General features: G+C 46.4%; 1 protein-coding gene across 2 annotated transcripts in view; it reads right to left on the reverse strand.

The window, feature by feature from the left end:
• Positions 1–1,926: 1,926 nt before the first annotated feature.
• The window catches only part of SLC2A13 (solute carrier family 2 member 13), a 118,100-nt gene continuing 94,992 nt past the window's right edge, over positions 1,927–25,034 (reverse strand). Inside the window, exons 8-10 of one of the 2 annotated variants that reach the window (XM_055118107.1) lie at positions 14,720–14,841; positions 14,456–14,608; positions 1,927–7,639 (exon numbers count right to left, since the gene is read on the reverse strand). In XM_055118107.1, the coding sequence (XP_054974082.1) occupies positions 7,413–7,639; positions 14,456–14,608; positions 14,720–14,841 (502 nt within the window). In that variant the 3' untranslated portion in view covers positions 1,927–7,412. Of the gene's footprint in view, positions 7,640–8,544; positions 10,622–14,455; positions 14,609–14,719; positions 14,842–25,034 lie in introns of those variants that run through there. The other variant, XM_055118108.1, reaches the window with a different exon arrangement.

Raw genomic sequence — 25,034 nt, forward strand, 5'->3', positions numbered from 1 at the left:
AATTCACTTCCTACTTGAACAGAAGTGGTATCCTGAACACACTTTTTTTTTTTTTAACTTTCCTGGGTGCCCAACATGCCCCCACAGAACAGAGCAGAGAATGGAGGGATTCATGAGGCCAGGTGGGATGAATTCAGGCCACGCCTGTCCCAGGGCCTGTTTGCTGCAGGCACATGACACCTTCCAGGGATGCTGCACTAATAGTTCACATGATTCAGGGACATCACCCCGTGGCATGCAGAGGAAGTGGATCATACTGACATCTACTTGCACAGACCATGAAACAAGGCAAAGAATGGACCATGCAGCTGACATGCAGTGAGTGGAAGAGTGAGGCTGGGTCCTCCTCACATCTTGCCTTCAGTCTGACGAGAATGTTCAGGCCTGAGTGTGGCCAGATGCTGCTTTCTCTGTTACGGCAGGTGGCACCCTGCTTGGACTCGCCGTTCTTCCTGCCGAGGCCTGTGAGAAGAGCCTAAAGGAGAGCCAGGAGAGGAAAACTGCTGGACAGTCTGCAGAGAAAAGTGCTTGATTTCAGGCTGGTCCAAACGTTCCGAACTCAAGTCTTGGTGTCTACAAAGGACAGTGTCCCCCAGCACTGGGCTGGCCACAGACACACAGGCTGCACTCAGCTGTCAGGTGAGCGTCTGGGGTACAGGCAGTGGGACTGACAAAGGTGGTCTGGTGACTGGGTCTCTCTGCCTGCTGGTGTCAGGGTCCTTGGTTCCATTTGGGGTGGGGGTATGTGGCCTCAGGCAGGATGGTGATGTGTTCAGGACGCACATCCTGCTGTGAAGTCCAGCTCACTCAGTGGTTCATAGGTCAACGGTTCCTAGGAGCTGTATTCCAAAGCTTAATATTTACCATTCAGAACATTCTTTGGGACGTTTATTTTTGCCACACCCAGCAGTGTTAGGACTTACTCCTGGCTCTGTCCTTGGGGTCACACTTGATGGAAGCTGGGGATGGAAGTTGGGGCTTGGCCATGTGAAAGACAAACACCCTATCTGCTGTACTGCCTCTTCAGCCCCTCCTTGGAGCAAGTTTTAGGCATCAGAAATGTTTTAAAATATGTCAGCTATGATCGAAGGAGGTAAAGTAGTATGAGAAGAGGAACACCGGAAAATACCAAGATGGGCAGTCTCTGTTGATGCTCTTTTTGGGGGGTGGGAGAGTTGCACATTATTTGAAGGATTGATAAAAATCAAAGACTGAAGTAGATGTTCTGGAACTGATAGAAAAGCTAAAGGTAACCCCAACATGGACGCTCTGCCCTGGGGTCCTCCCTAGCTGTGGGGCGTGAGCATGAGTCGTGCCCCTGTCACTCATCCCAGAGCTTATCGTGGCAGGGATTCTCTGCCAAGCCCGATTCTCTAAGGCCTTCTCCTGCTCATCCAGGTGAGTCTCCAGGAAACCACACAGCTTGGGTCACTGTTGTCTGTGGTCAGTTTAGCTCCAGTACAGATTTTCCGAGCTTTTCTTGAAGTGTAACACACACTTCATTGCACTAGCCCGTTCTCCGTCATCATGGTTTGGTTGGTTTAATCTGGAAGGACAGTCCGACCACCTTGCTGGCTCTGCAGCTTCTCAGCATGTTCTCTCTCCTCACAAGATTGGTAAATATCTGACATAGTTCCCCAAAGCCACCTGGTGGCAGTTGTAAGACACCGTCAGGCGGACACAGGCGGCAAAGAGCCCCAGGTTGGCCTTGGAGGTTGATGGTGAGCTCCAAGTCCTGGACAGCAGCAAGGGGGCTGTGGTGCTGAGGCCAGGTGGTGATGGGGCAGGCTCTGAGGGGCAAGCGCCAGGAAGCCCCTGCATGGGGTGGGGGGAACCACTCGGTTTTTGTTTAGAAGTAACTTAGACCCTACTACTCGAGGGGGGGAGAGAGAGAAGAAATTACAAGGAAGATAAATGAGTAATAAATTGTTTCAACTTTTATTATTTTCACTTACAATTCTGGCACTGACACTTTTTTAAAAAAGATTTATATTTAATGTAAAGGCTAAAATTCAATAAAATAAAAAACATTTACATATACATCACTCCATAAAATATATAATGCTTTAGATACAGCTGTAAGATAGAACAATTTTGAAGAAATGGATAATCATATTTAAGAGATATTCTATTTGTCATTATAGTAATAAATACTTTGACATATGAAATATTAAACACTATAATATATAACATGCAATCAGAAATGAAAATACACATTTTGAAATAACAGTTAAAGCATAAAACTTAAAAAAGTCTAGATGTACATTGTTCTAAATAGAAACTGGAACATTATAAATAAAAGGTATCATGACATCAATTAAGATATAGTTCAAAAGACAGAATTCTCTACTTGGGTTAGCATTTGTTCTCATTTTTTAAAAATCTTCAAATGAAATGACTACAAATTGTTTACTTTAAAACTTAGGTACTTGGGGGCTGGAGCGATAGCACAGTGGGTAGGGTGTTTGCCTTGCATGTGGTTGACCCGGGTTCGATTCCCAGCATCCTATATGGTCCCCTGAGCACCACCAGGAGTTATTCCTGAGTGCATGAGCCAGGAGTAACCCTTGTGCATCGCTGGGTGTGATCCAAAAAGCAAAAATAAATAAATAAAAAATAAAATTTAGGTACTTGCAAGCGGCATGGTCTATTTTTCTTTCTAAATTAAAATAAAAAAGGACAAATCTATTCATACACTGAAATAAAGATGTCTAAATAGCACTCATGAAAGATGGGTATGTATTATTCCTTAAATCAAATCACTCAAGTATAACACTCTTATACACATGAACATTTATGAGAATATTGTTTTATATAAAAAAGTAAAAAGAGGCTAAAGTGATCTTATGTGCTGCATTCTGAACGTCGTTAACACTCTTAGAAAACATGTAATGAACACTGGCACTTAAAACATTTCCTTTATGAGAGACCCTACAGAGTTGGTAGCAGGTAGCTGGTCTCACATTTAAAAATGAGTGCTGTTTCCAGGAAATAGCAATAGAGTTCACTCTGAATAGACAGCTAATAGATAGGGCAATAGAGCTAAATCAATTCATCAAATTAGCTGGACAGTACTGTACAGGAGGCTAAGAAAACTGAACAGAAAGTAACAGAAAACAGACCACTAAAGTTAATTCAGAGAACAATTCTGGGGCCTCTGAAGGAAACAGCTACATCTTCTCTTTGCAGTTTATCTTCAGTTAAATACATTTTGAAAATTTTACATTTTCAGAGAATAATTCTGGGCCTTTGGAGGGAGCAGCTACACGTTTTCTTTGTAGGGTACCTACAATGCAATACATTTTGATACAAAGCACATAGCCTTTTTTCTGCTCCTGGCCTGGTATGTCAGCTAACATTTCATTAAGCAAAAAGGTCTAAATTAGGTAACTGAAAATGTACATAAACGAAGGGAGGTTGTTAGTTCTTTACATAATCTTAGACTTGGCAGGTGGGGGGGTTGGGGGTGCTACGCCTGGCAGTGCTCAGGGCTTACTCCTGGCTCTGAACTCAGAAATCTCCTGGTGGGTTTGGGGAACCACGTGGGGTCTCAGGGATTGAACTGGGTCAGCTGTGTGCAAGGCTAGAGCCCAACCTGCTGAACTATCACCCTGCCCATAATTTTAGGTCTTACAACCAGGACCCAGATTATAATAAAACACCAAATTTACTCATCCGATATGCTGATGAGGACAAGTCACAGTGAGTGCCCACCTGCTGTCTAGAGGTGCTGTCCACTAATGTTATGGCTCTGGGCGACTCTCTCAGATAACCTAGGGACAGTATTTTTCTAGCATGGCGTCCTTCAGAATCTATGTATTATTAACAATAATTCAGTTTTTCTTTCTAATAGAAAGCAAAAGGACAAAGTTGTAAATTTTCCTATTTTTCTTTCAGATAATACAAATTCTGTTTGAAATTACAGTAAGAATATTTAAGTCATCTGCTTTAATGGATACCCTATTTTAAAGTCAATAATTTAAACTAGTATTTTCACTCTTTTTCTACTGAAATGTGTTTAGTGATTAAAAAAAAATTATGAAGGGCTGGAGTGACAGTACAGAGGTAGGGCATCTGTCTTGCACGCAGCCAACCCAGGTTCAATCCTTGGCATCTCATATGATCCCCCAAACATTGCAAGGACCAATTCCTGAGTGCAAAGCCAGGAGTAACCCTTGAGCACCCCCAGGTGTGACCCCCCCAAAACAAATATTTTTAAAAATTATAAAAAAGCCGTTGGTTAGCAAGTACCCCCATAGAACTTTCCAAGCAAGGAAGCGGTTTCTACTTGTGGCTCAGGACAGAATTTCCAAGGAAACACCTCTGGGGAGGAACCCCTAGGGAATGGAACCTAGACTGACTTATGTCGTCCATGTGTACACTAAAAATCACACTGTGGGTAATCAGTGATGAAGGTAGGAGAATTAAATGTAAAGTCAAATTAGTATTTCATCTTTAAAACCCTTTGGCAATCCATCTTGCCGTGTGTGCTCGGGCTGCGGGCGAGACACTGGACTCCTGTGAGTCTGGCCGGGTGGTCCAGCCAGCCGAGTGCCAGGGCCTGGACCCTCCCTCCCCAGCACTGCCCTGAACAGGGACACTCAGCGCATGGGGAGCGTACGTGGAAAGAAACACACAATTTCAGTTAAAAGCATCAGGTCTAATGGATTTCAAGATAAAGGTCAAATACATATATCAATTGTTCTACCCACTACACAGATGATGGGGTTATTTTCACACTGAAACAGTAACCAGAGGTGCTGTGACCCTAAAAGGTGTGTGGCATTTGGAAACTGAAAAACTATGACATGGAGCTTCTAATATTCTATAAATACTTTTACCTAAAAATAACACCCAATTTTATTAGGTTCCTTTTCTTCAAGTAGTAATTTGATTTTTACTAAAAATTATGTTACATTGTGCTCTGTCATACTTCAAAGATATATGGAATATTATCTTTCTTATTAAGTAACAAATAGTTCTTTAAAGAAAGATCAAGATCAAGGAGACTCAGGGAGGAGAAACTGGTTAATTTTCCCTGGAATCATGTGTATCTGTGGATATAAAGTTAAAAATACCCTTTGCTACATTAGCCATGTCCTGATTTAGGAAATAGTCAAGTTCCTGTGCATCCAGCCTAGCTGGTCATATAAGCAAGTGTAAAGTTAAGGCTGTATATATAATAAACAGAACTGAGGCAGCCGTCTGGGTGAATGGAAAAGCATCTTTGAAGAGGATCTTTGAAGATGATACTGAACTAGAATAGTTCCCCTCATCATGTTTTGATTTTCCTCCATTACAGTTATTTTTTGCCTTTTACCTATTGCAGAGTTAAAAATTTTTTTGTGGAGTACAAGTATCAAGGAAATAATCATTATTAAATCACATCTTTTCTAGGGATTCCCTTGGGAATCATTAAAGCAGCTAATTCAAGAAATAAAATATTAAAAATAATGAATTTATTATATGAAATAATTATTTGGGCTCCACCCAGATGTGCTGAGGGAATATTCCTGGCTGTTCTACGGAATAACTCCTCGTAGTATCGGGGTAACAAATGTAGTGCTGGGGTCTGCTGGGAAGGGCAGCATTCAAGGCAAGCATTGGGCCCCCACACCATCTCTCCAGCCCCTACTCTATTAAATGATTAAAAGGAGAAAATTTTTTTTGGTTGTTAAAGGATTTTTTTTTTGGCCAGTTAATTGCCCATTTAAGCACATAATACACCCCAGCACAGGTTAAGAGAATGAACTTCCTTAGTAGTATTCTCAGCTTTGATTACTATGAAAGGAACAAGCCAGATTTAAAAACAAGGGCTGGAGAGATAGTACAGCAGGCAGGGCACTTGCCTTGCACACAGGCAAGCTGGGTTCTAGCTCAAGCACCACCTGTCGTCCCGTGAACAATCCCAGGAATGATTCCTGAGCACAAGGCTGGGTAAACTCTGAGCACAGCCAAATGTGGTTCTCTCTTCCCCCACCTGCTCCCCCAAAGTGAAACAAGACATCTTGAACACAGGCAGAAATGTTGAATGTAGAGAGACCCACCTTTTAATTCCAAGGAGTACCTCATTAGCTCCCTGACCCCATGTTAAATGCACCAAACAGGCATTTCTAACCTACCACAGAAAACTCATTTGTATTTCCACTGTAACTGACATAAGCTTTATGGAATTTTTACACATATTATGCAATTTCTAATGTAAGAGCAGAAATGAGGGTTCACTGATGAATGAGCATTACTTTGTAGAATGGTGGGGAAGTTGGCATTTTATGAGATGTGCTACGTAAGAATTATTGGCTTCAACAAAAAAATCTCAATATTGATAATAATCCAAATCAAGTATATGAGAAAGAAACAGACCAACATATTTGTGAACTTTGACCCCCGCTCCCATTTTGTTCGGGAAAGTGAGAGTGAACAAAATAAAAACCAGTACTACTAAATCATAAATGTGATGATTCTTTTAGGATGAGCATGAAAAAAGCTAAGAAGGAAGCCCCACTATCTGACTGAAGATCAGTAATATCAGGTTTACTTCTTGCTTTTTACTTCCATGAATACAGCTAAAAGAAGAGAACTACAGGACTGCTTGATGCTATTCCTGTAACACAGCGAAGGCACAGAGAGTAGGACTCTAGAGTCACGGATGAAGGCATGCTGACCGTCGCTGATTTGGGCATGGACACACACTGACCCTGAAGTACAGGTAAAGATCTGGCACTATTTTGTGTTTACAATTATGTGATCACTTCAATCAGAAATCCATAAAAATCTAGCAATAAAAATACTTGCTGTAGCTTGCTAAGCTTCTCTGTGCAAATGTACACTTATCACTGATGCAAAAAATATGTAAGAAAATAATCCTTCAAATACCTGCTTTTTACAGTGTTCGAAAGAGTCCATGAAGTTTCTGAAGAACACTCAGATCTGAACTGGAGAAAGAAACCCAAATGTGTAAGTCAAAGGAGAAACGGACGATGGTACCCTTATAAAAGGTGCTCGGGATCTGCTGATGACAGGTGGAATGGCACTTCTCACAGCTGGTCACAGCCCAGCTACTGTCCTCAGGGAACCGCAGGGTCAGGAGGTGAGCGTGACGTGACGCACTCCGCGCCACACCGTACAGGACTTAGATCAGCACTGACTGGGCACTGAGAGAGACATGGGGTATCACTGAAGTCACTGGATATGATACTCACTGAACTCAGGAAGGAATCACACATTTGTTCTAGATTATGTAGTTTGAAGTCTTTGCAGATATTATTTCTGTGTCTTCTGTGTGGGCAGTTGTCTCCTCCTGAAGTCACTCCGGCGGGTTGGAAAGAGCCGGATGAGAAGCAGGGCAGTGAGGCCACATTTGCTGCTCTTACCCCAGGCCCCTCTGACAGTGAAGGACGGCACAGGGACAGCTACTCCACGTCAGAAGCATCGTTGTCAGAAAGATGGTAGTTACTCCCCTTCACCCGGATGTATTCAATGTACCTCCCTTCTTCGGAATCCGAAGCACCACATGTACAAAGCCTGTGGTCAAAGAGAGATTCAATTTCCTCTAACTTCTTCCCTTTGGTCTCTGGAAGACAGCCGTAGACGAAGAGGAGTCCCAGAGCAGCAAACCCAGCGTAAAGGAAGAAGGCGCCTGCAATTGGACAAACTCACGTTAGAGATGCAGGGTTGCACAGCCACTCGCTTTCGGGAGAAGGCTTGAGGCTTTACTCTCTGGTCAACCACGCCGTGTTCTGAGGGTTCTGACACAGGACCTAACTGAGACATCACTGCTGGCGTGGTTAGCCGTAACAGTCTAACCCCGAGAATAGACTTCACGTTAGCTGCCCAGATTCAAGGCCAGGAATGGTAAATGGACTCAAGGGTCACCTCTGCTTTGAAGGTTTTTTCCTCACTATTCTGGCAGGAGAATTCTCCCCTTGTGCTTTCCCGTAGCTGTTGGTGAGGCCCCTGGTGTGATAACCTGGCGGCCCTTCAGACCCTGCCTGTGGTTGGGTGAGACTCTCTGGTGGGCCTCCCCGCGGGTTGTGGTCTAGCTTCGTCCTGCACGTGGCCTCCAGCTGACATTGCCCCACTGACTAGAGCAGCAGTCACTAGCCCCACTGATGTCCTTGGCCCCTGTTTCAGTTGTTCATGCGTGTGTAGGTGTGCTCTGGGCTCTCCGTTCTCTTCCATGGTTCTGTGTGTTTACTTTGCGTGTACATGTTTAGTCTAATACCATACTGTAAAATGAAGACAGAACATGATAGCTTGGCAGTATTTGAAATCTGGTAGTGTGGTATTTATAGCTTTGTTATTATTTACTCAGGGTTACTTTGGTTATTAGGATATTTTGTGTTTCTGGAAGATGTGTGTGTGTGTGTGTGTGTGTGTGTGTGTGTGTGTGTGTGTACCACACAGGGAAATCAGGTGGATGCATCTCAATGGGATTATTTTCTTGATTTCTCCTTTTGATAATTTGTTAGTATTGTATATATACAGGGGCTGGAGTGATAGCACAGCGGGTAGGGCGTTTGCCTTGCATGCAGCCGACCCAGGTTCGATTCCTCCCCCCTGCTCAGAGAGCCCAGCAAGCTATGAAGAGTATCTCGTCCACATGGCAGAGCGTGGCAAGCTACCCGTGGCATATTAGATATGCCAAAAACAGTAACAACAAGTCTCACAATGGAGACATTATTGGTGCCCACTTGAGTAAATCGATGAGCAGCAGGATGACAGTGACAGTATATATACACAGAAATTGGGCGAATGAAAGGTAGGGAGTGCAATTTTATTTTAAAATATTTTATTGATCTTACTATTAGTTTACAATACTGTTTTGTTTCAGGAATTCAGCTTCATGCCTTGGTAGAAGTATATGCCACAAACCACTAATGTTAGCACCGTCCACCACTCTGGGGTAAATCCCTCTCGACCCACTCCTTCAACCTGCCCTTCCTTCCTGAAATCATCTTCTGTTACCAGGGCTTAAATGGTATTTTTCTTATATTTAGTTGGTTCGTATGTTTTGTTTATACTATGCATATGAGTAAAGTCACCTGGTATCTTTCTTTTTCTGACTTTTTGCTTAGCATTTTCCTCCAGATTCATCCATTTAGCTCCGACTTTTGCTTTATGCTCAGCAGCGGGGCTGGAAGCGCGTTATGTGCCATCACTCGCTGTCGCCTGCCCATGGCGTCTGCTCCCTCCCTTATGGTTAGTGCTTTCTGCTGTCTCATTCTACTTTAAAGCTTCTTACTCCAGGTAAACATATTTCTCAGTGTCTTTTCTTTTTATGTGGACAGTACTTTGGAAAGGAGGCAGTACCACTCCCCAAAGGGGCACTGAGTGGATTTTCCCCCTGAGAAGGCCGAATTGGCCGAGGGCCTCTGAGGTCAACGCTTTGGAGCAGGTCTGTCAGCAGTCCCCGTTCACCTGGGGAAGACTGTTTCTCCAACAGGTTGGATAGTCTGTCGAGGCAGAGTACTCCTGAGGGGCGTCTGCCTTCCCTCATCTCCTCTGGCTGGGGCTCGAGGGGAGGGCCTGACCGCGCTCTTCAGTCCCAGGGGCTTATTCTGCATCGCGCTCCGGGTCGCCCACTGTCTCACACTCTCTCAGAAGAGGAACCATCTTGGAGTTTCTTCACTTTTCCTAACTCTTGTTTTTCCTCTTCTTCCAGTTCAGCCATTTCTACAGTTCCAATGACCCTTTACCGAGCACGATAAAGAAAGGAGTCTGGTGCCGAGCACACGGTTCTTTGCTTCCTGAGATTCCTGACTTTCCATTCTGTGCTTGTGCAGACTGTGCACGTGACCGGGTTCCCTCAGGGCAGGTTTTTAGTTTCACTGTCTCTTAGATCCTACAAGTCCGAGGGTGGGGTGGTGAGGCCCGGTGGTGCCTCGGAACTAATTCTGGCTCTGCTCAGACGCAATCCTTGACAGTGCTCGGGGGAACATACGTGGTGCAGGAGATCAGAACCATGGTTGCGGCTCCAGACCAAGTGCCCCGACCCTTGTACTCCCTCTCTGGCCCCCAGTGCCACATCTTTAGTTGGATTTCTAGGTAATTATTATTCTTGTTCAGCATCTCCATTTTGTTGTGATTTCTAAATTGGCGTCCTGGGCCGGGAGACGGTCCTGAGGGCACTTGTCTTGCACAGTGTGGGCTGGGTTTGATCCCCAGCAGCCACAGGGTCCCTGAACAGTGCCAGGAGTAACTCCTGATCATCGCCAGGTGTGACTCCTCAGCCCTTTAAACACTGAGCTGGCACCCTGTGCCGCTTTCCTCTGGGCACGGACTGCCTTCTCTTCCCAGCAGGTGGCACTGTGGCCTTGTCTTGGGTTCTGTTGGTGAGGCAGAGGGGGCTGGCACTCCCCTGTCAGGGCTTGGGGGAGGAAGGCCTAGGCTTACAGAGTTGTGTCTTTCAGCACGACCACGTCTCTGCTGAGTTCCACAGAAAAGTCCTTTGCAGAATGTGGGAGCACCCAAGACCTTGTCTGAGCTGATTCCAGTAACTCAACACAGGCCATTTGCCATCACGCCAGCATTAAGTGGAATCATGAGGACACTTTCAGGATGAGTCTCAGTGAAAACACGAATGAGGAGGCCTCAGCAGAGTTTAGGAAGAAATAAAAATCTTGAAACAATAACAAAACAAAAAAAGTAGGTGTAATCAAAAAACAAAATGCTGGGGTGTATATTTATGAAATCAGGATTTTAAACATAAACTATCTATAAATCAACATGTAGATAAAAAATGTCACAAAGAAACTCACAAGCCCATAAAAAACCACTAAGCTGAAACTGTTCTTCCAGCCAGCAGTAACGTCAGGGGCCAGGTACAGGCAGTTTACCTTATTACAGAAGCAAAAGCCTACTTCTCACTGCACGCTTCTGAGAGAAACCTCGCTGTCCCTCTTAAAATTTTAGCATGTGGTTCGGCATCAGTTTGAGAGAGAGGAGCTTCACTATCAAAATCTGACCATGCGAATTTTCATTACTTGGCCTAAGGCTTTCTATAAAAAGAGCTTCCTTGGGATGTTAGTTTATATTTAGTATTCAGAAGTGACTAAATACTTTTAAATGTTATCTTATTGTAAGTATATCACAAAGATAAGGCTCATAAAAGCCCCTTTTGGGTCAGATGTGACCCAAAAGGGGTTACTCCTGGCTCTGTACTCAGGAATAATTCCTGGTCTTGCTCAGGGGACCACCTGGGATCCTGGGGATTGAACCCAGGTCGGCCACATGCAAGGCAAACACCCTACCTGAGGTACTATTGCTCTGGCCCCAACTGGTAAAAAAATATGAGCATCCCAAATACCTAGTTTCAAATACCTTTTCATAAAAATATTCCTAACAACCTGAGTGTCTGTGCGGACAGAGAGGAGGTATGTACTGTAGGATATCATTGGTTTGTCCTTTCTCCCTTGCCACAGAGTTTGGACTTATCTGGTAATAATCTCTAAACAATTCTAGACAACATTGGTTCCCCTAATCAGACTCTGTTAATTTGTAAGGTCAGGCCTTGCTAGGACACTGAACTTGTATTGTAAGTTAATATTGCCTTGCTCCTCTCCTCATGTCTTTTGAATAGTTTACTTTAGAGCAATATCCTTTTTGTATGGACAAAGAAAGACAGTTGTGAATATGCTTTGGTAACATGGGATTTTATTGGCTTCGAATATTATTCACTCCCGGGCATCTGCTTTCTTGACTTAAGCCTCAGCTGCCCTTACTTCCTAGCACCCCCAAAAGCAGGGTCCCAATGAGGGACGGGACGGACCCAGGGCAAGCGGTGAGTTATGTGCTACCCTGGCATCGAGATGGCCTGGCCAAATTGCCTAATGCTTAACTATATGTTAAGAACTTGGTCATGGGCATGTCATGTCATAATCCAAAAGCAATGACGAGACTAAGGCCCTACTGGGATAGGAAAGACTAATCTGGCCTGAGCATTGTAGTCTGAGATCGAGATGACCCCAAGAGAGCAATTCTGTAAGCTTAATGCATCTCTTGCTATGTCCATACAAAATGATTAATATTATGAATGTTTATATGTTAGTTGGACAAGGAGAGGAGAAACATATCCATGGGATTCCGCTCTTGGGTGGGTGTCCTGCTGAAAAAGAATCTGTCCTAGAAGAAGCATCCCCTGAGGGAAAGAACTTTACCCCCATTGATGGTGACCACACCTATGTGTAAGCCCCAACCCCTCATGCTGGGGGATTTAACTAGGCTGTGAGAGTGGGCTGGGGGCCAGTCCCGGGTCCAGTCCCAGAGCCAGATCTGGAGAAGCTAGATCCAGATCCAGATCCAGAGCGAGAAGGAGAATGAAGTAGCATGGGGGAGGAAGAAGCAGGAGGAGAATCGGAGGAGAATGGAGATGGGAATGGAATAAACTGCAACTGAGACCAACCAGCCTGCCTCCGTTCCTTCCTTCACCTTCCTCATCATCGCCATCAACCTCCCCGGGGTGGGGAAAGTGGCTGGAGACTACTGAATGCGGGTGGCGGGAGAGACAGCGCAGCTGCCCAGTGCCCGCAGGGTAGTACCCCGCGTGGCCCCCTCTCCTCTCTTTCCTTTCTTCTTTGTGTTTTTACACATGTACACGCCCTGGGCTCATACAGACTCGGCCACTCCCAGCAAGGGTGGACTGAAAAAGAGGCTCAGTGAGACGACTCCTAAGGAGAAAGACAAACACCGATTTCCCCGAGGAAGAAACAAACACTGAAAATAAACATCTGGGCCTAAGACCAACGAGTGTGATCAGAGGGAAGAATGGCGGTTGTGGTCACCCTGAACAAGCGATGCACACCTGAATCTGTCTAATCAGGATGCAGGCGCTCCAGAGAAACCCACACGGGGCTGTGGTGCTCAACAGCAGTTTATAACTTCATAGCAAAGGATCAGATAAATAAGGAAATAAAGACCAATTCGACATGCGCAGAGGGAGGAAGAACAGATTTTCCTAATGTATCCTTAGATTTATCATTTGTCTACAAAATTCATTTGTTCATTTATTCATTTAACGTCATCTCACTGTTAACAGATGAACAGGTTCCCCTTGGAACACCAGGACTGTCATGTGAAACAGTGTTGGCCGGAGCTCACTCTACGGTCCGGTCCTGGGTGCTGACCAGTACAATGCCCAAAGTAGGGGGAGAAGTAGGGTGCCAAGGAAGGGAATCATTAGGGCCTAAGAGGGCGGGGGCTGAAGCAGTGGGGTAGAACTCAGTCCCAAGTATCGAACATTGTCTTCGTCCAGTGCTGACAGGCGAAGCAGCTGCTCCTTCCCTTCCCGAGCCCCTCCTGACACTGGGTACGACCACTCAGCAGCCCACCGTGCAGACAGCACAGCGGGGGCTCTTCCCCTGTACCGTGGGCCCTGTGAGACCCCTCCCCACGCAGTGCCTCAGCCCAACATCGTGCCCACATTGTTCTCCTGACTCTGATTAAACCACGGGAAGCAGCTGGGGAGAGGGTGGTGAGGAGGGGGGAGGGGAAGTCAGAGCAGTGGTCTGCAGCCACTGAGGGGGGGGTGAGCGGCAGTGCTGCTCAGAAATGACGGTTCCCCTGCCAGTTCCAAGGCCCTCGGGAACAAAACACCCAAGAAAAATTTTATACAGCTGTCCCATCCCTATTCCCTGGGGACAGAATCTAATCTCCCCGCCCCCCCGTGGGTGCCTGAAACCACAGACAGTACCAGACCCCTCCAGACCCCCTCCACAGACTGGCCCGTTCCCCCATGCACATACACTTGTGATGAACTTAATTCACGCATCAGGTACAGTCAGATCACCTACAGTTATGACAGTGCTCTAGAATGATTCTGTGACTGGCTTCTCAAAGGTCTGTAATACTTGGTGGCACAATGTGGCTGAAGCAGAAGGCAAACCCTTGAATATTCGGGGGTGTGTGTGTTCCTGTAACAGCAAAACCAGAGGTCCCCACACCCGGCTCTGCTCAGGGATCACTCCCCGAGAGCTTTGGGGAACATGTGGATTGCTCGGGACACACCCAGGCTGGCATGTGCAGGGCAGGCACCCAGCTCGCTGCACTCCCTCTAGCCCAGCGGTGCCCACGCTTATGACGTGACCTCCTGCCCCTTTCAGAGAAATCACTCACCATCTCCCTTCCACTGGGAAATCTACTTCCTTTAGATGAACACTCTGCCCGCCCCCTGGGCCATCCAGCCCCTCCTCCCTGGGGAGGGTGCGGTGCCACCCGCTCTAGGAACACTGCTCTGAGCCAGTGCGGCCTTCTTCCCCCCGGACCTCCCTTCCAACCTCGTTCTCTCCTGTGGTCCTCCGTCCTTCTGGCTGGGCCTCCAGGTACATGGTTTCACCCGTGGCCCCCTTGGAATATCCAGGGACTGCATGCATGGCCACATGGCCCCGGGCCGGGAAATGCTGCCTGAGACGCTTGTTACACCAGAGCAGAAGCAACGTGTGGAAAGATTTCCTCTTACCGTAGTATGTCAGGTATTCTGCTGTGTGTAAAAACGTCAGCGAAACCAGGACGTTAAAAATCCAGTTCACTCCAGATGAACATGCATTTCCTGTGCTTCTTGCCCAGAGGGGGTAGATTTCAGAATTCACAGTCCAAGGCATTGGTCCCATTCCTGAAATACAGAATAATATCGAGTAAAGCAGCAGGTAATTTGAGAAATAATAGTTTTCCTCATCTAAAAAGAGAGTACTTAATTCACAGTAATAACAAATTCTTTGTTTACCAGGTGCGAAGAAAACAAGATATAAAATGAGGCCCACGAGAGCAGTCCAGGAGTAAGGGGTGGGGCAGAAATTGTAAGCCCAAAATACATCTTCTGTTTTGAACTTGGTTTCATTTGCACACCTGGAAAAAATGCAATGTAAGTATCAAGTTAGTGTTTCATGTAGTTAAATAAACTCAATGTGATCATTTTGGTAGAATTTGAAAATTCCTTTACATCACTAATGAATAGAGTCCAACTTTTTTTTTTTTTGCTTCTTGGGTCACACCTGGTGATGTTCAGGGTTACTCCTGGCTCTCGCACTCAGGAATCACTCCTGGTGGTGCTTGGGGGACCATATGGGATGCTGGGAATTGAACCCGGGTCGGCCGCTTGCAAGGCAAACACCCTATCGACTGTAGGGCTGGCTATCACTCCAGTCCCAGGATACAACATATTAAAGTCAGATTCTCTCTCTCACACACACAGGAATGTAGCTCAGTGGTATAAAGTGCTTGGCTTCTGGAAGATCTAGGTGTGACCCTGAAACCACAAGAAAATCATATAGTATTAGAAAGCAACTGTTTTGTTTCTGCTTTTGGGTCACATCCAGCAGTGCTCAGGGCTTACTCCTGGCTCTGTGCTCAAGGACCGCCCCTGGCAGTGTTCGGGGACCATATGAGTGAGTGCCAGGGATTGAACTGGGGTCAGCCAGGTGCAAGGAAAATGCATCAACCCTATGTTATTTCTCAAGCCCCTCACACAGCTTTTTGGAATGATACAATTCAAGAGCAACGCCAAGAAATACAGGATGTATTCCTGTAAGTTATCCCAGAAGTCAGATGATTCCTAGTTTCCTGAAGACCAGGTTACACAAGCCCCCTGAGAGCAGGTTCAGATGGAAATACTTCAGGAATCAGAATTAAGAGGAAAAAATAGTTTAAGCACGTGATTTACAATCCTGGTAATAGTTTCAGTTTATAATGTCCCAACTCCAAACCCACAACCAGTACCTGCACCCTTCCACCAAGATCCCCGGTGACTCCCACCCTCACCCTCCACTCCACCTCCGAAGCACAGTGGGCCGTACTTCCCCTCGGGCACTACAGAGGGAGGCTGAGGCCGCAGCAAGAGATCCGGGCTGTCCCCAGGGAAAGAGCGTAGGATTTCCCGTCATGTGTGGCTCCTGCCTCTGACAGCCCGTGTGCCCCTCTGGAAGGCACTCAGAGTGAAGCTGCATCAGGACGTTCCCTGCCAGCCCTCTGTCCCCGAGGGCCAGGCCCTTTCCAGGAGGCCCCATGCAAACTAGTGCCAGCACGCAGATGCCAGGTGATGGTCCCCATGCGGAGGTGCAGTGCTGCCAGCTCCCAGTTGCCCTTACGCAGGCCCAGTCTTACCCCTGGAAAGGCAGTCTCAGCTGGCTGACTCTGAGGGCCGCCCAGTGAGCCCCACGCTTCAGAGAGGTGAGTCATGTGGGCAGACCCAGGGGCAAGGCAGGGCATGGGGCTGCCCTGCAGCTCACTGTCCACACAGCCACTCAGCAGCACTGCAGAGCCCAGGGGCCTGTTCCTGCCTGGGCAGAGGTGCTCACCGCACAGGGAGACGGATGCCCACTTGCACACATCCATGGCCCAGAGCCCTGCGGGGCACTTACTGGAACATCGCCACCAGTTCTGTGGGGAGCATGGGGTGAGTCCAGCTCTGCATTGAGTCCCCAGAAGGGGGATCGCTCGGACTTGTTTGAAAAGCGCAGACAGGACTGGAGAAAGATGACAGGGAACAAGGTGGTTGCCTTGCATGTGGCTGACCTGGATGAATCCCCAGAACTAAACACGGTTTCCCTGGTCTCCGCCAGGAGTGATTCCTGGGTGCAGAGCCGGGGTCAGCCGTGAGCATCCCCTGGTGTGGCCCAAAAACAAAGGAAAAGGAGAACCAAGGCAGAGGGAGTAATGTGTGCGGAGCCTGAGAGGCGAGCAGGAAGCACTTCTGTGAGCACGGCTGGCCTGCGGTATATCCCAGGGCCACTGGGTCAGGGCAGACACAGACCGGAGGCACAGTGGGGACGCCCGCAGAGGGACACAGAGGCACTGAGGCAGGACGGCTGCTGGAGGGAATGTCCTTGTCTCTGCTGCCACCTTGGGTACACCTTGGGTACAAAACTGGCATCGTTCCTGCTCTGGACTAATCTCAAAGGCAGGCAGCTGACGAGAGCGCGGGGAACAGAGAGGATTTGACAGGAGTCGGCTGACATTTCCCGCCCCAGCCCAGCCTAATTTAGTGAGTTGCTTTGGGAGTTGCTCTGCATCCCCGAGTGTCGGGATTTAGTCTGTGCACAGACAGAGGAATGCTCAGGAGGCCGAGCTGCTTGCACGGGAGGCGCTCCAGCACCGGCAGACAGGCAGGGGTCACAGTGCCATCTCTGAGCCGGCGAGGAAGATGCCGGTTATACCCTGCAGCCGCCTGTCGGGCACTTGCCATCAAGCATTCTGTCACTCTCGGGGCATGATGGACCACAGGTGGGGGAGCGCCACAAAGTCACATCGTAGGAAGTGGAAAGAGCTCACTAGTGAACAGAAAGAAGGTTCCTCTGGTGACTTTAACAGGTAACCAAAGCAAATGATACGCAATTAAGGGTGTCCTGAAGGTTGGCGCCCGGCCTCAGGGATGACGCTCCAGCATCGTGAACACAGGCTTGCGCTTCACACTCTTACGGCCGTAAGACCTGTCACTGGTCTGATGTCACAGGTTTCATTCCGACAAGTTTAATTCCAGTCTGCAGCCACAGGGCTCAGAATTCCAAACATTTAGCACAGCAATTTTGCTCTTGAAGATGTTAAAATTTAAATTGTAAAAGAAAATCTCTGTCAAGAAATGGAGCTGGCACTGTTTACAATAGCCAGAATCTGGAAAATACTCAAGTGCCCTAGAAGAGATGACTGGTTAAAGAAACTTTGGTACATCTATACAATGAAATACTATGCAGTGGCTAGAAAAGATGAAGTCATGAAATTTGCATACAAGTGGATCAACATGGAACGGATCATGCTAGGTGAAGTAAGTTTAGAAAGAGAGGGACAGACACAGAAAGATTGCACTCATCTTTGGAATATAAAGCAACAGAATGGGAGACTAACACCCAAGAATAGTAGAAATAAGTACCAGAAGGTTTGTTCCATGGCTGGGAAGCCGGCCGCACATGCTTGGGGAAAGGGCAACTTAGAGACCCCAAGTAAAGGGGGTCTGGCGGATCCACTTGGGATGGGAGATGCAGGCTGAAAGTAGACTATAGACTGAACATGATGGCCACTCAATACCTCTATTACAAACCACAACACCCAAAAGGAGAGAGAGAGAGCGCAAAAGGGAATACCCTGCCACAGAGGTGGGGTAGGAGGGATGGGGTGGGTGATGGGAGGGATACTGGGATCATTGGTGGTGGAGAATGGGCAGGAATGGGCAGTGGTGGAGGGATAGGTACTTGATCATTGTACAAATGAAATGCAAGCACAAAAGTTTGTAAGTCTACAACTGTACCTCATAGTGTTTCACTAATAAAAAAATTTAAAAAAATAAAAAAGAAATGGAGCTGGCAATAGACTTCCAGCCAAAAGAGGTTCAAGATGAAGCTGGGGCATGTAACGATCACCACTGTGTACGCATTCAACAAGGAAGTGCTACAGCATACACAGCAAAGACAAACTGACTAAAGGGGGTCATGACAGCAACACAGACTCCCACACCGACCTTGGAATGAACAGATTGTCCAGACAGGAAAACCACTTCCAACTAAAGGCCTTACTGCACCCAAGTAATCCAGAAGACATTCCTCTCACGTGCATACGTGGCCATCGCCAGGGCAGGACACAGGCTGGAGACCAACATGCCTCAAACAATGTGTGAAGTCTGAAATTATATCAGACATTTCATAGTTGTATGGAAGTTAAAACCAAAGAAGGGAAGAAAACCAATATTTTCTGGAGAATTAACTATATGCTATTGAGCAGCCATTGGGTCAATGAAGAAGTTGAGTGTGAGAATAAAAACTAGGAAATGGATGGAAACAGAGACACCTTATCAGAATCTAAGGGAGGGCAGCAAAGACAAGTACAAAGAGGGCAGTGTAGTGTAGTAATACACATCAACTTCAGGGAATAAAAAATACCACAAGTTAAGTATCTGAGTCATACACCGATGAACGAGAAAAAGGAAAGTAAAGCAAAAAGTCAGTACAAGGAAGAAAATGATAACAATTGGAGCAACACCTAATGAAATACATAGAAAAGTCAATTCCAAAGATCAACAAAACCAAGGGTTGGTACTTTTTGCATGTGTTTTTTTCTGCTTGTTTTGGGCTGGCAGTACTCAGGGCTTACTCTAGGCTCTGTAGTCAGTCAGTCCCTGCAAACCCAGGGAATCTTATGGGGTACTGAGGGTCAAACGCAGATCAGACCCAGGCAAGGCAATAGCCTTACTCACTGTACTATCTAGCCCCAAGGGTTGGTACTTTGAAAAAAGGTTTTAATACAGTATATAAATACAAAATATGAGTGCTTCACGAACAATTACATGGTAACAAGTCACACGATGTAGGCTAAATTGACAAATTCTTTGAAACTTGATATTCTAAGATTGAATCAAGAAGAAAAAGAAAAAACTGATCAGGCCCACCAGAAATCAGAAGCTCAAAAAGGAACCTCTGCCTGTGGCTCTACCTTTGCAGGTGAGATTAATCTCTGGCTGACATCACTGGCCCTCCTCAGAACTTCAGTCTGGCAGGGTCCCAGCAGCCTCCACACCCAAACTCCACCATATCAGTGGGCCTAAGCCACATCTCCTGAAGCAGCAATGCAACAGATCGACTCAGTAAATTTCACAATGCTCACGGTTATACTTAGGTGTCACTGGGTGAAAACATTTAGAGAAATCAGTATTCCAGTATTACTATCCAGGAAATTGAAATGGTAATCAGAAGTCTCTCCTAAAATAAAAGCCCAAGCCCAGATGGATTTACTACTGAGTTCTTTAAAACCTTATGCCAATCCTTCTCAAGCTTTTTCAGGAAATTTAAGAAATGGAAACACTCCCAAACAGTTTCTATCAGGCAAATATCACCCTGATACCAAAAGCAGACAGAGATACCACCAAAAAAGACAACTACAGGCCAATATCCTTGCTGAACACAGATGACAGACCTTCAACAAGACAGGATCCGGTAGTCCATCAAAAAGATCATTACCAAGTAGGAGTCATCTCAGGAAAGCAAACATAAGTCAACCAACATACTACATCATGTCAATGAAAGAAATAAAAATCATATGATCACATCAACAGATGCAGAGAAAACATTTGGCAAGATACAGCATGCACTCATGATAAAAAAAAAGAAACCTCTTAACAAAATGGAAATTGAAGAAATTTTTCTCAATATAGTCAAAGCCATTTACAAGCCCACAGCAAACATTATACTCAATGGGGGCTGGGGGGGAAGCCTTCCCTCTAAGATCAGGCACAGGACAAGGTTGCCCACTCTCGTCACTTCTATTCTATATAGTGCTAAAGTACTTGCCATAGCAATTGGTAATAAAAGTTATCAAGGGAATCCAGATAGAAAAGGAAGAACTCAAGCTCTATTTGCGGATTACATGATACTATACTTATAAAATCCTAAAATCAAGTGGAAGCAAAGATAAACAAATGAGAAGACATTAAATTAAGAAGCTTCTGCACCTCAAAGGAAATGATGAAGAGGGGACAAAGACAGCCCATGGAATGGGATCACAGATATATAAAGCTGTATCACTGGTACAACTTTACAAAAAATACCCAACCCTATCAAAAAATGGGGATAAAATCTTATGTGGGGTGGGGGGCAGGAAGGGGTCCTCGGGACACTCTGGCGATGGGTCTGGTGCTGGAATAATGTAGGAAAAGTGTGACTGACAGTATTGTGAGCTCCAGAACTTCAATAAAAATGGCTTTAAAAGCCTGAAACCAATCAAAACCCTCACAAAAAACAGAAGCCTAGGGTCAGGTGGCTGAACAGGGTAATTGTTACACACTGTCAAATAAGAATTAGTAATGCCTATTCTTCTAGAAGCCTTCTGAAAAGCTGAAAAGGCTGTGAAATTTCCCAACGCATTCCATAAAGCCAATTATAATCCCAACTCCAGCACTAAGCAAAGACATCAAAGAAAAAAACAAAGATCAGTCAGTATTCTGATGAATACAGATGCAAAAGTCTGCAAAAGATTCATATTCCAAAATCAAGTTGTAGGGGCTGGAGCGATAGCACAGTGGGTAGGGCGTGTTTGCCTTGCATGCGGCCAACCCGGGTTTGATTCCCAGCATCCCATATGGTCCCCTGAGCACCGCCAGGGGTAATTCCTGAGTTCAGAGCCAGGACTAACCCCTCGGCATCGCCGGGTGTGACCCAAAAAAAGCAAAAAAAAAATCAAGTTGTATTATTCGAGATATACAAGTAGGAGGTCAACATACCCAATTCAATAAGCTTGATCCAACAGATGGACAAAAGTCATATGATCATCTCAACAGATACAGCAATAGCACTTGACAAGATTCAACATTCTTTGATGATTACACAACAAAATGATAGATGGAAAATATATCAACATAATAAGGAGACCATATGTGACAAATCCACTGTCACTGTCATCCCGGTGCTCATCGATTTGTTCGAGCGGGCACCAGTAACATCTCTCATTGAGAGACTTATTGTTACTGTTTTTGGCATATCCTGTACGCACGGGTAGCTTGCCAGGCTCTGCCGTGCAGGCTCCATACTCGAGGTAGCTTGCCGGGCTCTCTGAGAGGGGTGGAGGAATCAAACATGGGTTGGCTGCATGAAAGGCGAAAGCCCAACCACTATGCTATCGCTCCAGCCATGACAAATCCAGTCAGCATTATATCCAATTTTGAAAAATGGAAGGATTTTACTCTAAGACAAGGATATCCACTCTTATCACTACTACTCAACAGTGTTGCAAATCAGTAGCTAGAATAATTAGACAACGAAAAAAATACAAAAGGTACCCAAACATAAAGCAAAACTCTTACTGTGTGCAGTCAGAAAATTCCAAAAGACTATCAAAGACGATCTAAAAACACTATTTGAAAATAACAGATGTCTACAGTAAAGTACTGGCAGTTTATAAAATTATCATCCCCAAATCAGCTGCATAGCTATACACACGGCAGAAAGAAAGCCAGAAAATAATCCCACTCATAATTGATGCCCCAAATTACATGCATTGCCATAAATTTAACCAAAAGAGCTAAAGAAGTCAACAAAAAAATATTAAGACAATTTGAAGAAAACACTCACAAAAGAGAAAATATTCCATGTGCATATATTGAAAGAATTAACATTGCTAAAATGGCCATACTACCCAAAGCAATATAATGACTCAATGAAATCCTATCAGAATCCCAAAGCATTCTTACAGGAACAGAACGGAGAAACTCCCACAAAAAATACTTTAAAACAAAATATCTCAAATAGCAAAATACACTTCTAAGAAGAACAAAAATGGAGATGTCATACTGCCTGACTTCTGGCAATAACACAAAATGACAGTAATTAAAACAACATGGCACTGAAATAAAAGAAGATGACAGAGGTCAGTGGAATAGTACCAAGAACAGACCCACACATACATGGACATGGCAACTAATTTATGGCTTGCCAGAGACATGGATGACACAAGGAAAACGTCTTCAACAAATGGTGTGTGAATGAAACAATGATCCCTCTGGCCAGACTGGGACAATCAGGTCCTGACACACGATTCACACTGACCGACTGCAGCACGACACTCCTCAGACCTGACTCACATGGTCCCTCTAGCCTGCACTGTTTGCAGAGCAAGAGGCCAGGAGGAGGAAGGAGGGGGTAGACCTCTGGGGGGGCTTGGCAGAAATCCAGCTGACTGTCCTACAAACCTGTAAGGCGGTATATGATCCTCAGGTCGCCCCTAATTACATGCACGATCTGATTGGTCTTTCCAATTGGAATACCTCACAGGGTGTAACCCACAGCAGGAACAACTAAGGGGTGGGGATACACACAGGTCACTCTTGGGCATACCTCAGAAGAATGAGAAGCAGAGAGAAAAGCAGTGAGCAGTCCCTGATGAACACAGAACTGAGAGGCAAGGAGAAGAGTAACTGAACCCAGGATGCTGAGGTTCCTGTTTCTGAGGCTGGTGCAGTTCGTAGAGATACACCAAGACAAGCTGTTATCAAAGGAGCTATTTAGTAAGAGAGTTGTTACACAGAAAACCTCTGGTTCATAAGAACCACTGTCCACAAGACCCCAGAGTGGTTAGTTCAGTACCTTCGCAGCCATATGGAGAGCTCTACTGAAATACAAAGTTTTGGGACAACAGACATCAAGATTACAGACTGAAGGTAACCAGAATGGAAGTTCTTCTCTCAAGGCTGTACTGATGGCCCTGTGGGATCTGCCTCTTCAAGGCAGCCACTGAATTTCTAGGGTGAAACACAGGGGCTATGCCTGACACAAGACTAATGAAGTCCTTGGAGTTCAGCTAACATTCAAATGAGGCCAACAGGACTGAGGGCTTCCTCATCGTTATACATTTCCTTCCTAAATGCACGTCCCCTCTGTGTACTTCTCTCCACACTGCCCGAGGGACCCTCCTGAGCAGGCAGCCGCAGGGGATGGAACCAGGCTACTGGTCTACACAGCAAAACTAGTCCAAGTGTTGCCCACATGGGTCAGGCCAAATGCAAGCCCTGTAAAATTCACAGCAATATTAGGGTTTCTGTACTCCCTCCTCAGCAGGTCTGGGCTGGCACCTGTTTTACGCTGCTGTATATTCTGGTGTACTCAGCACAGGTTTTGTGTCCCTTCCTTGTACATGCTTATGAAAGGCAGTGATTCCACCTCCTCCATCACTAGGGGTTACCTGAGCAACAGCTCTTGGCCTTACCTGGGTGCATACTCGCACTCAGCCCTGCCCCAGAAGGCTGCGACCCCCTGCCCTGCTACCTGTATTCCCAGAAGCAGTGGCTCTCCGCCCACCCTCAGGCTCATGCCCACAGGGCAGTCGTTCTGGCCTCTGCCCCTGGTGTCACCCAGGAGGCCCTGGTTGTCAGCTCGGCCTCATGGGAGGTGTGGGGAGGCAGAGAGAATATCTCGGTCTCCTCCCCTGATCCTGAGGAAACTGGCTCCACCTCCTCCCTGTCACAGAGGTGCAGTGTCCCCACGAAGAGTGCCTGATCTCGGCCCCAGGTGCTCGCTCACCAGGCAAAGACTGTGCGTCCCCTTTCACTTTCCAGGCCCCTGGGTAAAAAACACTTCGTGGGGCTCCTGGCACCAGACTGCTGCTACTGCTTCTGAGTCTGCACCAGCAAACGCAGTGAAGTGGGCTCAGCAGACCTCCCAGCTCTGGGGGGAGATGCCTCCTCCAGTCTCTGGCCTCAGCCCCCAAGGCTACTCTGGGGGTTTTCTCGAGATGGGGACACATCCGTGGGTTTCCACCATGCTTGAGGTTTTTATCTCCTGCTGGTGGTTCTATGCAGAACAGTCATGGCTTGCTACCCATGAGACACTGGTTCTGTGGTTCACGGGGTTATGGACTTTCACCTACTCAGTGGTTTCCTGACGACCCCTGGAAGTAGGGTCCCCTCATTCATGGATTCCTACCCACCTGGCCACAAGAAGTCTTGGGTTTGGTGACAGATACGACGCCTTGAACAGAGACGCCTCTTCTGCTTATGTGTTTATAAATCATAATGCAAGACCTGCCCAAGTTATTAGGGAGGGTCTTCAGAAATAAGCTTTGGGTCCCCAGGTTCAAGGACAACTCTTAAAGTTGTCTGTTTTTGTCTCTCACAACCCAAAACAGGAGGACTGAAGGATTCTCAAGAGGGACAAAAGGAGATTAACCTCCTGGGAACTGCCCCAGCTGCCTCTGGGCTTCCCTGTGCCACCTCAATGGGAAGGCGTACCCAGGTGCTGCCACCAGGAAGGAGGGAAGTGCCCAAACAAGGAGAAGCCCCACCAAGCCCTGCCAGCAGTGTGGAAAGGGTCACCGGGTGTGTGGCTGTCCTCCGTGATAAAGAATGTTGGGTCGGACAGTCAGATTAAGTGATCTTACCAGAGGACAGCTAGGAGAGACTCCCAACAGCCAGTGTGTAGAAGGGGACCAAGGAGGACACTAGAGGTGGCAGCAAAACCACTGACTGTCTCGGACATGGGAGCATCCAGCTCAGTTTCAAACTCCTAATCTTGACCCCATCCCCCTAAGACCAGCAGGTGACTGGGTCCCAGGCAGCTACGTGACACCACTCT

Source organism: Sorex araneus, chromosome 10 (genome assembly GCF_027595985.1).
Source record: "Sorex araneus isolate mSorAra2 chromosome 10, mSorAra2.pri, whole genome shotgun sequence".
Classification (NCBI taxonomy): domain Eukaryota; kingdom Metazoa; phylum Chordata; class Mammalia; order Eulipotyphla; family Soricidae; genus Sorex; species Sorex araneus.